At 42.2% G+C, this 15,143-nt stretch overlaps 1 protein-coding gene across 2 annotated transcripts in view; it reads right to left on the bottom strand.

Annotated features, from left to right (window-relative positions):
- The window catches only part of cep43 (centrosomal protein 43), a 49,366-nt gene that overhangs the window by 19,373 nt on the left and 14,850 nt on the right, over window positions 1–15,143 (bottom strand). For both annotated transcript variants that reach the window (XM_079644345.1, XM_079644344.1), the window contains exons 3-4: window positions 10,429–10,483; window positions 644–732 (exon numbers count right to left, since the gene is read on the bottom strand). In XM_079644345.1, coding sequence (XP_079500471.1) covers window positions 644–732; window positions 10,429–10,483 — 144 coding nt within the window. The remainder of the gene's footprint in view (window positions 1–643; window positions 733–10,428; window positions 10,484–15,143) is intronic.

Genomic DNA, 15,143 nt, shown 5'->3' with positions numbered 1-15,143 from the left:
ATTGCTTCCTGAGCTATGAGCTAACATTAGTTCCTGAGCTATGAGCTAACATTAGCATTGCTTCCTGAGCTATGAGCTAACATTAGTTCCTGAGCTATGAGCTAACATTAGCATTGCTTCCTGAGCTAAAAGCTAACACTATTTCCTGAGCTATGAGCTAACATTAGCATTGCTTCCTGAGCTATGAGCTAACATTAGTTCCTGAGCTATGAGCTAACATTAGCATTGCTTCCTGAGCTATGAGCTAACATTAGTTCCTGAGCTATGAGCTAACATTAGCATTGCTTCCTGAGCTATGAGCTAACATTAGTTCCTGAGCTATGAGCTAACATTAGCATTGCTTCCTGAGCTATGAGCTAACATTAGTTCCTGAGCTATGAGCTAACATTAGCATTGCTTCCTGAGCTATGAGCTAACATTAGCATTGCTTCCTGAGCTAAAAGCTAACATTAGCATTGATTCCTGAGCTAAAAGCTAACATTAGCATTGATCCCTGAGCTAAAAGCTAACACTAGTTCCTGAGCTAAAAGCTAACATTAGCATTGCTTCCTGAGCTAAAAGCTAACATTAGCATTGATTCCTGAGCTAGTTAGTTATTGGGTGGAGCAGGTACAGCATGCAGACAGGAAGTGACCTCACTCACAGAGTTGATCTCGGGCTGGAACACGGCCAGGCTGAAGTCCAGGTGAAACACCTGCAGGAAGTCCAGGATCAGAGCGGCCACCAGACGGCCTGCAGACACAAAGACGGAGGTTCCTGAACGCATCCCTTGATTTCCTTCTGCTCACCAAAACCTGGCAACAGCCCGATGTCTTCTTCTCCCTCAACCAAACATCCCCCCCTGGCTTTAAATACATCACTAAACCCGCCCCTCCCGCCTTGCTGTAATCCACAATCAGAATATCCAGAATACAGAACTAACCCTCCCCTCAGTATCATCCTTTGAATTCATTGCCTTCAAAGCCCCTCCCTCACTGACAGTCATCCTCATCTACCGGCCTCCTAAACCTCATCCCTCCTTCCTCTCCGATTTCACTGAGTTCCTCACACTCGCCTCATCCCTCTCTCAACGTCTGTTACTACTCGGTGACCTCAACATTCACATCGACTCCCCCTGGACGCAACCCTCAGCTCACCTGACGATCTGCTCAACCACCTCAACTCCACCCTACTCACCTCCCTCAACACTTTAGCCCCCCTCAAAAATAAAACTGTTACTTTCAAGACCTCCTCACCCTGGTTCACACCCGCACTGCGTAAAATGAAGCAGCGAGGCCGCCAACTTGAACGTCTTTCAAAGAAATCATCCCTCACAGTCCATTACATAAGCTACAAACTCCATCTCAATGCATACAGAGATGCTCTTGTTGCCGCTAAATCTGCCTACCTCTCCAACATCTTCACTGACCCCTCCCGTAGCCCCAGGACCCTCTTCTCCACAGTTAACAAGCTCTTCAAACCTCGTGCTGATAACCTCCCTACTTCTACTTCCGCTACTTGCAGCTCATTCCTCCAGTTTTTCGCAGACAAAATTAACGCCATGAACCACTCCTTCTCAGCTCCATCTGATATACAAGCATCTCCCCCAACTTCCACCGCTACCATTTCTCCCCCCATCTCCCTTGACCTCCTGACTCCTCCTCCCCAGCGCCGCCTCTCCCAGTTCAACCTGGTTACCCCAATTGAAATACTCCATCTGATCGGTTCCTCAAATCCCACAACCTGCTCCCTTGACCCTCTACCCACTCCTCTCCTGAAGTCCTGCCTCCCCGTCCTCTGCCCCTATCTTGCTAACCTTTTCAACTCCTCGCTGTCCCATGGAACCGTCCCCTCTGCCTTCAAAACTGCTGCCGTTACTCCAATCCTCAAAAAACCTGGTCTTGATCCCTCCTCCCTCACTAATTACCGCCCCATCTCCAACCTACCATTCCTCTCAAAAACAATCTCCAAACCAACCAGCTATGATGAACCCCTTCAGTCTGGATTTCGTCCTCACCACAGTACAGAAACTGCACTCGTCAAAGTCCTCAATGACCTCCTCACCTCTGCTGACACTGGTTCCCTCAATATTCTCATCCTCCTCGACCTGAGTGCAGCCTTCGATACCGTGAGCCACAACATCCTGCTCACCCGACTCAGGGACATTGGTATTGAAGGTATTGCACTCAGATGGCTCCAGTCCTACCTCACTAAACGATCCCACTTCATCCCCCTCCCCAACCACTCCTCTGCCACAGCCTGAGGCGTTCCTCAAGGATCAGTACTTGGCCCCCTCCTCTTCATCATTTACATCCTGCCCCTCGGTCAGACACTCCGCCACTTCAACCTGGACTTCCACTGCTATGCTGATGACACTCAGATCTACCTCAGCACACATCTTTTCAACTCTGTCTGCCCATAAGCCCCCCCCCACTCTCAATCAACTTCCTTTTTATTTTTTTATTTTACTATACTTACTTGTTTGCCTGTCCTTGTTTGTCTACCCTCCCTCATATTGTAAAGCGTCTTTGAGTTGTGAAAAGCGCTATATAAATAAAATGCATTATTATTATTATTATTATCACAAGCTCTCATTCATTCACTCTGTCATCACTGTTAGATGAGTTTATTAAAGGTCTCCTATCATACAAAGTCACTCTCTGAGGTCTTCTCTACATCACCATGTGTCCCCGGTGTGTCCCCGGAGTGTCAGGACACTCAAAGTGAGGTCTTCTCTACATCACCATGTGTCCCCGGTGTGTCCCCGGTGTGTCAGGAGACTCTCAAGGTGATGTCTTCTCTACATCACCATGTGTCCCCGGTGTGTCCCCGGTGTGTCAGGAGACTCTCAAGGTGATGTCTTCTCTACATCACCATGTGTCCCCGGTGTGTCAGGAGACTCAAAGTGATGTCTTCTCTACATCACCATGTGTCCCCGGTGTGTCCCCGGTGTGTCAGGAGACTCTCAAGGTGATGTCTTCTCTACATCACCATGTGTCCCCGGTGTGTCAGGAGACTCAAAGTGATGTCTTCTCTACATCACCATGTGTCCCCGGTGTGTCCCCGGTGTGTCAGGAGACTCACAAAGTGATGTCTTCTCTACATCACCATGTGTCCCCTGTGTGTCCCCGGTGTGTCCCCGGTGTGTCAGGAGACTCACTAAGTGATGTCTTCTCTAAATCACCATGTGTCCCCGGTGTGTCCCCTGTGTGTCCCCGGTGTGTCCCCGGTGTGTCAGGAGACTCACTAAGTGATGTCTTCTCTACATCACCATGTGTCCCCGGTGTGTCAGGAGACTCACTAAGTGATGTCTTCTCTAAATCACCATGTGTCCCCGGTGTGTCAGGAGACTCAAAGTGATGTCTTCTCTACATCACCATGTGTCCCGGGTGTGTCAGGAGACTCACTAAGTGATGTCTTCTCTAAATCACCATGTGTCCCCGGTGTGTCCCCGGTGTGTCAGGAGACTCACTAAGTGATGTCTTCTCTAAATCACCATGTGTCCCCGGTGTGTCCCCGGTGTGTCAGGAGACTCACTAAGTGATGTCTTCTCTACACCACCATGTGTCCCCGGTGTGTCAGGAGACTCACTAAGTGATGTCTTCTCTAAATCACCATGTGTCCCCGGTGTGTCCCCGGTGTGTCAGGAGACTCTCAAAGTGATGTCTTCTCTACATCACCATGTGTCCCCTGTGTGTCCCCGGTGTGTCAGAAGACTCACAAAGTGATGTCTTCTCTACATCACCATGTGTCCCCTGTGTGTCCCCGGTGTGTCCCCGGTGTGTCAGGAGACTCACTAAGTGATGTCTTCTCTAAATCACCATGTGTCCCCGGTGTGTCCCCGGTGTGTCAGGAGACTCACAAAGTGATGTCTTCTCTACATCACCATGTGTCCCCGGTGTGTCAGGAGACTCAAAGTGATGTCTTCTCTACATCACCATGTGTCCCCGGTGTGTCAGGAGACTCAAAGTGATGTCTTCTCTACATCACCATGTGTCCCCGGTGTGTCAGGAGACTCACTAAGTGATGTCTTCTCTAAATCACCATGTGTCCCCGGTGTGTCCCCGGTGTGTCAGGAGACTCACTAAGTGATGTCTTCTCTACACCACCATGTGTCCCCGGTGTGTCAGGAGACTCACTAAGTGATGTCTTCTCTAAATCACCATGTGTCCCCGGTGTGTCCCCGGTGTGTCAGGAGACTCTCAAAGTGATGTCTTCTCTACATCAACTTGTGTCCCCGGTGTGTCCCTGGTGTGTCAGGAGACTCTCAAGGTGATGTCTTCTCTACATCACCATGTATCCCCGGTGTGTCCCCGGTGTGTCCCCGGTGTGTCAGGAGACTCTCAAAGTGATGTCTTCTCCACATCAACTTGTGTCCCCGGTGTGTCCCTGGTGTGTCAGGAGACTCTCAAGGTGATGTCTTCTCTAAATCACCATGTATCCCCGGTGTGTCCCCGGTGTGTCCCCGGTGTGTCAGGAGACTCTCAAAGTGATGTCTTCTCCACATCAACTTGTGTCCCCGGTGTGTCCCTGGTGTGTCAGGAGACTCTCAAAGTGATGTCTTCTCTAAATCACCATGTATCCCCGGTGTGTCCCCGGTGTGTCCCCGGTGTGTCAGGAGACTCTCAAGGTGATGTCTTCTCTACATCACCATGTGTCCCCGGTGTGTCAGGAGACTCTCTAAGTGATGTCTTCTCTACATCACCATGTGTCCCCGGTGTGTCAGGAGACTCAAAGTGATGTCTTCTCTACATCACCATGTGTCCCCGGTGTGTCAGGAGACTCAAAGTGATGTCTTCTCTACATCACCATGTGTCCCCGGTGTGTCAGGAGACTCACTAAGTGATGTCTTCTCTAAATCACCATGTGTCCCCGGTGTGTCCCCGGTGTGTCAGGAGACTCACTAAGTGATGTCTTCTCTACACCACCATGTGTCCCCGGTGTGTCAGGAGACTCACTAATTTATGTCTTCTCTAAATCACCATGTGTCCCCGGTGTGTCAGGAGACTCACTAAGTGATGTCTTCTCTAAATCACCATGTGTCCCCGGTGTGTCCCCGGTGTGTCAGGAGACTCACTAAGTGATGTCTTCTCTACACCACCATGTGTCCCCGGTGTGTCAGGAGACTCACTAAGTGATGTCTTCTCTAAATCACCATGTGTCCCCGGTGTGTCCCCGGTGTGTCAGGAGACTCACTAAGTGATGTCTTCTCTACATCACCATGTGTCCCCGGTGTGTCAGGAGACTCTCAAAGTGATGTCTTCTCTACATCAACTTGTGTCCCCGGTGTGTCCCTGGTGTGTCAGGAGACTCTCAAGGTGATGTCTTCTCTACATCACCATGTATCCCCGGTGTGTCCCCGGTGTGTCCCCGGTGTGTCAGGAGACTCTCAAAGTGATGTCTTCTCCACATCAACTTGTGTCCCCGGTGTGTCCCTGGTGTGTCAGGAGACTCTCAAGGTGATGTCTTCTCTAAATCACCATGTATCCCCGGTGTGTCCCCGGTGTGTCCCCGGTGTGTCAGGAGACTCTCAAAGTGATGTCTTCTCCACATCAACTTGTGTCCCCGGTGTGTCCCTGGTGTGTCAGGAGACTCTCAAAGTGATGTCTTCTCTAAATCACCATGTATCCCCGGTGTGTCCCCGGTGTGTCCCCGGTGTGTCCCCGGTGTGTCAGGAGACTCTCAAGGTGATGTCTTCTCTACATCACCATGTATCCCCAGTGTGTCCCCGGTGTGTCAGGAGACTCTCAAAGTGATGTCTTCTCCACATCAACTTGTGTCCCCGGTGTGTCCCTGGTGTGTCCCCGGTGTGTCAGGAGACTCTCAAGGTGATGTCTTCTCTAAATCACCATGTATCCCCGGTGTGTCCCCGGTGTGTCCCCGGTGTGTCCCCGGTGTGTCAGGAGACTCTCAAGGTGATGTCTTCTCTACATCAACTTGTGTCCCCGGTGTGTCCCCGGTGTGTCCCCGGTGTGTCCCCGGTGTGTCAGGAGACTCTCAAGGTGATGTCTTCTCTACATCACCATGTGTCCCCGGTTGCCCGAATTAATTCTATAAAGATGAATATACTCCCCAAATGTCTATATTTATTTCAATGTGTGCCCATTTTCCTCTCTCAAACTTTCTTTCGTAAAGCTGACACTATTATTTCTAACTTTATTTGGAACAAGAAAACCCCAAGGATACGCAAGCAATTTGTCCAGAGACCAAAGGCACGGGGTGGACTTGCTCTGCCGAATTTGAGGTTCTACTATTGGGCTACAAATCTGAGAGTAACACAGGCCTGGCTTACTGTAAATGAATCTTTTTGATCTGCTCTGATGATAAACTGAAGGCATTTCTAAATGAACCAATGAAGTGAGTTTGAAATGGTCTCTTAGTTTATAAGGAAGTGATGAAGAGGAACAGATGGTTGAATGATATCTCTGTAGGAGCTGACGCTGTTGGCGGCTCTAGTGTTAACAGACATTTAAATTAAATATGTGTAATGTGGAAAATGCCATATGTGATTTTCTCACCTGGAGTTCTGCCTTTTTGAACAGACTTCTTGAGTCCTAGCTATATGTCTACAGTTCTGGGGTTAATATGAATCTAATATGATCGTCATCGGTCTGAATCAGATTTCAAATGATTAGCTGTGTATGTAATGAAGATCATAGTGTGGGCTGAATCCATTTTCATAACCACTGTCTTTGAACTGATGTGGAAACTGGGCTCATTCATCAGAATGTCGTATGACTTGACTTGACTTGCTTGACTCTCACCACAGAGACTTGGGACTTGCTTGACTCTCATCACAGTAACTTGGGACTTGCTTGACTCTCACCACAGTGACTTGGGACTTGCTTGACTCTCATCACAGTAACTTGGGACTTGCTTGACTCTCATCACAGTAACTTGGGACTTGCTTGACTCTCACCACAGTGACTTGGGACTTGCTTGACTCTCATCACAGTAACTTGGGACTTGCTTGACTCTCATCACAGTAACTTGGGACTTGCTTGACTCTCACCACAGTGACTTGGGACTTGCTTGACTCTCATCACAGTAACTTGGGACTTGCTTGACTCTCACCACAGTGACTTGGGACTTGCTTGACTCTCATCACAGTAACTTGGGACTTGCTTGACTCTCACCACAGTGACTTGGGACTTGCTTGACTCTCACCACAGTGACTTGGGACTTGCTTGACTCTCATCACAGTAACTTGGGACTTGCTTGACTCTCAACACAGTGACTTGGGACTTGCTTGACTCTCATCACAGTAACTTGGGACTTGCTTGACTCTCACCACAGTGACCTGGGACTTGCTTGACTCTCACCACAGTGACTTGGGACTTGCTTGACTCTCATCACAGTAACTTGGGACTTGCTTGACTCTCACCACAGTGACTTGGGACTTGCTTGACTCTCATCACAGTAACTTGGGACTTGCTTGACTCTCACCACAGTGACTTGGGACTTGCTTGACTCTCACCACAGTGACTTGGGACTTGCTTGACTCTCACCACAGTGACTTGGGACTTGCTTGACTCTCAACACAGTGACTTGGGACTTGCTTGACTCTCATCACAGTAACTTGGGACTTGCTTGACTCTCACCACAGTGACTTGGGACTTGCTTGACTCTCACCACAGTGACTTGGGACTTGCTTGACTCTCACCACAGTGACTTGGGACTTGCTTGACTCTCACCACAGTGACTTGGGACTTGCTTGACTCTCACCACAGAGACTTGGGACTTGCTTGACTCTCACCACAGAGACTTGGGACTTGCTTGACTCTCACCACAGAGACTTGGGACTTGCTTGACTCTCACCACAGTGACTTGGGACTTGCTTGACTCTCACCACAGTGACTTGGGACTTGCTTGACTCTCACCACAGAGACTTGGGACTTGCTTGACTCTCACCACAGTGACTTGGGACTTGCTTGACTCTCACTACAGTGACTTGGGACTTGCTTGACTCTCACCACAGTGACTTGGGACTTGCTTGACTCTCACCACAGAGACCTGGGACTTGCTTGACTCTCACCACAGAGACTTGCTTGACTCTCACCACAGAGACTTGGGACTTGCTTGACTCTCACCACAGTGACTTGGGACTTGCTTGACTCTCACCACAGTGACTTGGGACTTGCTTGACTCTCACCACAGTGACTTGGGACTTGCTTGACTCTCACCACAGTGACTTGCCTGACTCTCACTACAGTGACTTGGGACTTGCTTGACTCTCACCACAGTGACTTGGGACTTGCTTGACTCTCACTACAGTGACTTGGGACTTGCTTGACTCTCACCACAGTGACTTGCCTGACTCTCACTACAGTGACTTGGGACTTGCTTGACTCTCACCACAGTGACTTGGGACTTGCTTGACTCTCACTACAGTGACTTGGGACTTGCTTGACTCTCATCACAGTGACCTGGGACTTGCCTGACTCTCACTACAGTGACTTGGGACTTGCTTGACTATCACCACAGTGACTTGGGACTTGCTTGACTCTCATCACAGTGACTTGGGACTTGCTTGACTCTCACCACAGTGACTTGGGACTTGCTTGACTCTCACCACAGTGACTTGGGACTTGCTTGACTCTCACCACAGTGACTTGGGACTTGCTTGACTCTCACCACAGTGACTTGGGACTTGCTTGACTCTCACCACAGTGACTTGGGACTTGCTTGACTCTCACCACAGTGACCTGGGACTTGCTTGACTCTCACCACAGTGACCTGGGACTTGCTTGACTCTCACCACAGTGACTTGGGACTTGCTTGACTCTCACCACAGTGACTTGGGACTTGCTTGACTCTCACCACAGTGACTTGGGACTTGCTTGACTCTCACCACAGTGACCTGGGACTTGCTTGACTCTCACCACAGTGACTTGGGACTTGCTTGACTCTCACCACAGTGACCTGGGACTTGCTTGACTCTCACCACAGTGACTTGGGACTTGCTTGATACTTGTAGGTCAAGACTTGAGACTTGCTCATGACTTGCACATGTAGGACTTACTCCCACCTCGGCCAAACACACTACATTAGCCCCTTTAACTGCAAACCATGTGTTTCCCTCCATCCTTAGTAGATGGCGCATTTCCTATTTGGTTTACCCAAGGCGTTAAAACATTCAAAGACCTTTATGGTCACAACACATTTGCCTCTTTCCAACAGCTATCTGATAACTGTGCACTACCTAGCCAACATTTATTCAGCTATCTACAGATTCACAGTTTTGTTAAGAATAGATTTCCTCAGTTTCCTAATCACCCAGCTGATTCTCTAGACACACTCCTTAGACCTACTCTGAAGGGAATGGTGACGTGTCTTTACGCTCAGATTCATTCTCTCCGTTTGGTTACCCTGAACTCCACTACGTCTCTTTGGGAAGCAGATCTTGGGGAGGAGATTTCTGAAGAACTCGCTAATGTACACACATCTTCTATCTGTGCTAGACATGGACTGATTCAGTGCAAAGTAGTGCATCGTACACACTTCACTCAGCTCAGGCTCTCTAAACTATATAAGGAGGTGGACCCAACTAGTGACAGGTGGAGCCAAGCACCGGAGAGTCACGCACACATGGTCCGGTCTTACACTCTCATTGGACTGACATCTTTAGATCACTGTCAGAAAGCACTGGTGTGACCCCTCCCACATGACCGCACTGTTTGGTGTGACCCCTCCCACATGACCGCACCGTTTGGTGTGACCCCTCCCACATGACCGCACCGTTTGGTGTGACCCCTCCCACATGACCGCACTGTTTGGTGTGACCCCTCCCACATGACCGCACCGTTTGGTGTGACCCCTCCCACATGACCGCACCGTTTGGTGTGACCCCACCCACATGACCGCACTGTTTGGTGTGACTCCACCCACATGACCGCACTGTTTGGTGTGACCCCACCCACATGACCGCACCGTTTGGTGTGACCCCTCCCACATGACCGCACTGTTTGGTGTGACCCCACCCACATGACCGCACCGTTTGGTGTGACCCCTCCCACATGACCGCACCGTTTGGTGTGACCCCTCCCACATGACCGCACTGTTTGGTGTGACCCCACCCACATGACCGCACCGTTTGGTGTGACCCCTCCCACATGACCGCACTGTTTGGTGTGACCCCACCCACATGACCGCACCGTTTGGTGTGACCCCTCCCACATGACCGCACTGTTTGGTGTGACCCCTCCCACATGACCGCACTGTTTGGTGTGACCCCTTTATTAGAGATTTGGGTATGGAGGAAAATAGAGAGGGTTGTGTTTTCTGGCACTTGGTGAGTTCCCTGGAACACCGGGGACACATGTTCATGTAGAAAAGACGTACAAAGGTGCATTGTGCATGATAGGTCCCCTTTAAAGGAGAAGGAGTCCTGCTGGTGTGAGGGCACAGCGCCGCCCTGTGGAGGAAACAGGAACTACAGCAACAACTCACCGTCTTTAGTGTTCAGACATCTCTTCAGGTTCTCATTCACCAGGGGAGTCTTGTTCTGAGAAACACGTTTAAATAAAGTTATTATTATACTGTTCACTTGTTCTAGAAACACGTTTAAATAAAGTTATTATTATACTGTTCACTTGTTCTAGAAACACGTTTAAATAAAGTTATTATTATACTGTTCACTTGTTCTGAGAAACACGTTTAAATAAAGTTATTATTATACTGTTCACTTGTTCTGAGAAACACGTTTAAATAAAGTTATTATTATACTGTTCACTTGTTCTAGAAACACGTTTAAATAAAGTTATTATTATACTGTTCACTTGTTCTGAGAAACACGTTTAAATAAAGTTATTATTATACTGTTCACTTGTTCTAGAAACACGTTTAAATAAAGTTATTATTATACTGTTCACTTGTTCTAGAAACACGTTTAAATAAAGTTATTATTATACTGTTCACTTGTTCTAGAAACACGTTTAAATAAAGTTATTATTATACTGTTCACTTGTTCTGAGAAACACGTTTAAATAAAGTTATTATTATACTGTTCACTTGTTCTAGAAACACGTTTAAATAAAGTTATTATTATACTGTTCACTTGTTCTGAGAAACACGTTTAAATAAAGTTATTATTATACTGTTCACTTGTTCTAGAAACACGTTTAAATAAAGTTATTATTATACTGTTCACTTGTTCTGAGAAACACGTTTAAATAAAGTTATTATTATACTGTTCACTTGTTCTGAGAAACACGTTTAAATAAAGTTATTATTATACTGTTCACTTGTTCTAGAAACACGTTTAAATAAAGTTATTATTATACTGTTCACTTGTTCTAGAAACACGTTTAAATAAAGTTATTATTATACTGTTCACTTGTTCTAGAAACACGTTTAAATAAAGTTATTATTATACTGTTCACTTGTTCTGAGAAACACGTTTAAATAAAGTTATTATTATACTGTTCACTTGTTCTAGAAACACGTTTAAATAAAGTTATTATTATACTGTTCACTTGTTCTGAGAAACACGTTTAAATAAAGTTATTATTATACTGTTCACTTGTTCTAGAAACACGTTTAAATAAAGTTATTATTATACTGTTCACTTGTTCTGAGAAACACGTTTAAATAAAGTTATTATTATACTGTTCACTTGTTCTGAGAAACACGTTTAAATAAAGTTATTATTATACTGTTCACTTGTTCTGAGAAACACGTTTAAATAAAGTTATTATTATACTGTTCACTTGTTCTGAGAAACACGTTTAAATAAAGTTATTATTATACTGTTCACTTGTTCTAGAAACACGTTTAAATAAAGTTATTATTATACTGTTCACTTGTTCTAGAAACACGTTTAAATAAAGTTATTATTATACTGTTCACTTGTTCTGAGAAACACGTTTAAATAAAGTTATTATTATACTGTTCACTTGTTCTAGAAACACGTTTAAATAAAGTTATTATTATACTGTTCACTTGTTCTAGAAACACGTTTAAATAAAGTTATTATTATACTGTTCACTTGTTCTAGAAACACGTTTAAATAAAGTTATTATTATACTGTTCACTTGTTCTGAGAAACACGTTTAAATAAAGTTATTATTATACTGTTCACTTGTTCTGAGAAACAAGTTTAAATAAAGTTATTATTATACTGTTCACTTGTTCTGAGAAACACGTTTAAATAAAGTTATTATTATACTGTTCACTTGTTCTAGAAACACGTTTAAATAAAGTTATTATTATACTGTTCACTTGTTCTAGAAACACGTTTAAATAAAGTTATTATTATACTGTTCACTTGTTCTAGAAACACGTTTAAATAAAGTTATTATTATACTGTTCACTTGTTCTGAGAAACACGTTTAAATAAAGTTATTATTATACTGTTCACTTGTTCTAGAAACACGTTTAAATAAAGTTATTATACTGTTCACTTGTTCTGAGAAACACGTTTAAATAAAGTTATTATTATACTGTTCACTTGTTCTAGAAACACGTTTAAATAAAGTTATTATACTGTTCACTTGTTCTAGAAACACGTTTAAATAAAGTTATTATTATACTGTTCACTTGTTCTGAGAAACACGTTTAAATAAAGTTATTATTATACTGTTCACTTGTTCTAGAAACACGTTTCAATAAAGTTATTATTATACTGTTCACTTGTTCTGAGAAACACGTTTAAATAAAGTTATTATACTGTTCACTTGTTCTAGAAACACGTTTAAATAAAGTTATTATTATACTGTTCACTTGTTCTGAGAAACACGTTTAAATAAAGTTATTATTATACTGTTCACTTGTTCTGAGAAACACGTTTAAATAAAGTTATTATTATACTGTTCACTTGTTCTGAGAAACACGTTTAAATAAAGTTATTATTATACTGTTCACTTGTTCTGAGAAACACGTTTAAATAAAGTTATTATTATACTGTTCACTTGTTCTGAGAAACACGTTTAAATAAAGTTATTATTATACTGTTCACTTGTTCTAGAAACACGTTTAAATAAAGTTATTATTATACTGTTCACTTGTTCTAGAAACACGTTTAAATAAAGTTATTATTATACTGTTCACTTGTTCTGAGAAACACGTTTAAATAAAGTTATTATTATACTGTTCACTTGTTCTAGAAACACGTTTAAATAAAGTTATTATACTGTTCACTTGTTCTAGAAACACGTTTAAATAAAGTTATTATTATACTGTTCACTTGTTCTGAGAAACACGTTTAAATAAAGTTATTATTATACTGTTCACTTGTTCTGAGAAACACGTTTAAATAAAGTTATTATTATACTGTTCACTTGTTCTAGAAACACGTTTAAATAAAGTTATTATACTGTTCACTTGTTCTAGAAACACGTTTAAATAAAGTTATTATTATACTGTTCACTTGTTCTGAGAAACACGTTTAAATAAAGTTATTATTATACTGTTCACTTGTTCTAGAAACACGTTTAAATAAAGTTATTATTATACTGTTCACTTGTTCTGAGAAACACGTTTAAATAAAGTTATTATACTGTTCACTTGTTCTAGAAACACGTTTAAATAAAGTTATTATTATACTGTTCACTTGTTCTGAGAAACACGTTTAAATAAAGTTATTATTATACTGTTCACTTGTTCTAGAAACACGTTTAAATAAAGTTATTATTATACTGTTCACTTGTTCTGAGAAACACGTTTAAATAAAGTTATTATTATACTGTTCACTTGTTCTGAGAAACACGTTTAAATAAAGTTATTATTATACTGTTCACTTGTTCTGAGAAACACGTTTAAATAAAGTTATTATTATACTGTTCACTTGTTCTAGAAACACGTTTAAATAAAGTTATTATACTGTTCACTTGTTCTAGAAACACGTTTAAATAAAGTTATTATTATACTGTTCACTTGTTCTGAGAAACACGTTTAAATAAAGTTATTATTATACTGTTCACTTGTTCTGAGAAACACGTTTAAATAAAGTTATTATTATACTGTTCACTTGTTCTGAGAAACACGTTTAAATAAAGTTATTATTATACTGTTCACTTGTTCTGAGAAACACGTTTAAATAAAGTTATTATTATACTGTTCACTTGTTCTAGAAACACGTTTAAATAAAGTTATTATTATACTGTTCACTTGTTCTGAGAAACACGTTTAAATAAAGTTATTATTATACTGTTCACTTGTTCTAGAAACACGTTTAAATAAAGTTATTATTATACTGTTCACTTGTTCTGAGAAACACGTTTAAATAAAGTTATTATTATACTGTTCACTTGTTCTGAGAAACACGTTTAAATAAAGTTATTATTATACTGTTCACTTGTTCTGAGAAACACGTTTAAATAAAGTTATTATTATACTGTTCACTTGTTCTAGAAACACGTTTAAATAAAGTTATTATTATACTGTTCACTTGTTCTAGAAACACGTTTAAATAAAGTTATTATTATACTGTTCACTTGTTCTAGAAACACGTTTAAATAAAGTTATTATTATACTGTTCACTTGTTCTGAGAAACACGTTTAAATAAAGTTATTGTTATACTGTTCACTTGTTCTAGAAACACGTTTAAATAAAGTTATTATTATACTGTTCACTTGTTCTGAGAAACACGTTTAAATAAAGTTATTATTATACTGTTCACTTGTTCTAGAAACACGTTTAAATAAAGTTATTATTATACTGTTCACTTGTTCTAGAAACACGTTTAAATAAAGTTATTATTATACTGTTCACTTGTTCTAGAAACACGTTTAAATAAAGTTATTATTATACTGTTCACTTGTTCTGAGAAACACGTTTAAATAAAGTTATTATTATACTGTTCACTTGTTCTGAGAAACACGTTTAAATAAAGTTATTATTATACTGTTCACTTGTTCTAGAAACACGTTTAAATAAAGTTATTATTATACTGTTCACTTGTTCTAGAAACACGTTTAAATAAAGTTATTATTATACTGTTCACTTGTTCTAGAAACACGTTTAAATAAAGTTATTATTATACTGTTCACTTGTTCTAGAAACACGTTTAAATAAAGTTATTATTATACTGTTCACTTGTTCTGAGAAACACGTTTAAATAAAGTTATTATTATACTGTTCACTTGTTCTAGAAACACGTTTAAATAAAGTTATTATTAAACTGTTCACTTGTTCTAGAAACACGTTTAAATAAAGTTATTATTAT

Source organism: Notothenia rossii (genome assembly GCF_949606895.1).
Source record: "Notothenia rossii genome assembly, chromosome: 8".
NCBI lineage: Eukaryota > Metazoa > Chordata > Actinopteri > Perciformes > Nototheniidae > Notothenia > Notothenia rossii.
The sequence above is the reverse complement of the archived record's forward strand: the minus strand, read 5'-3'. Positions and strand labels throughout refer to the sequence as shown.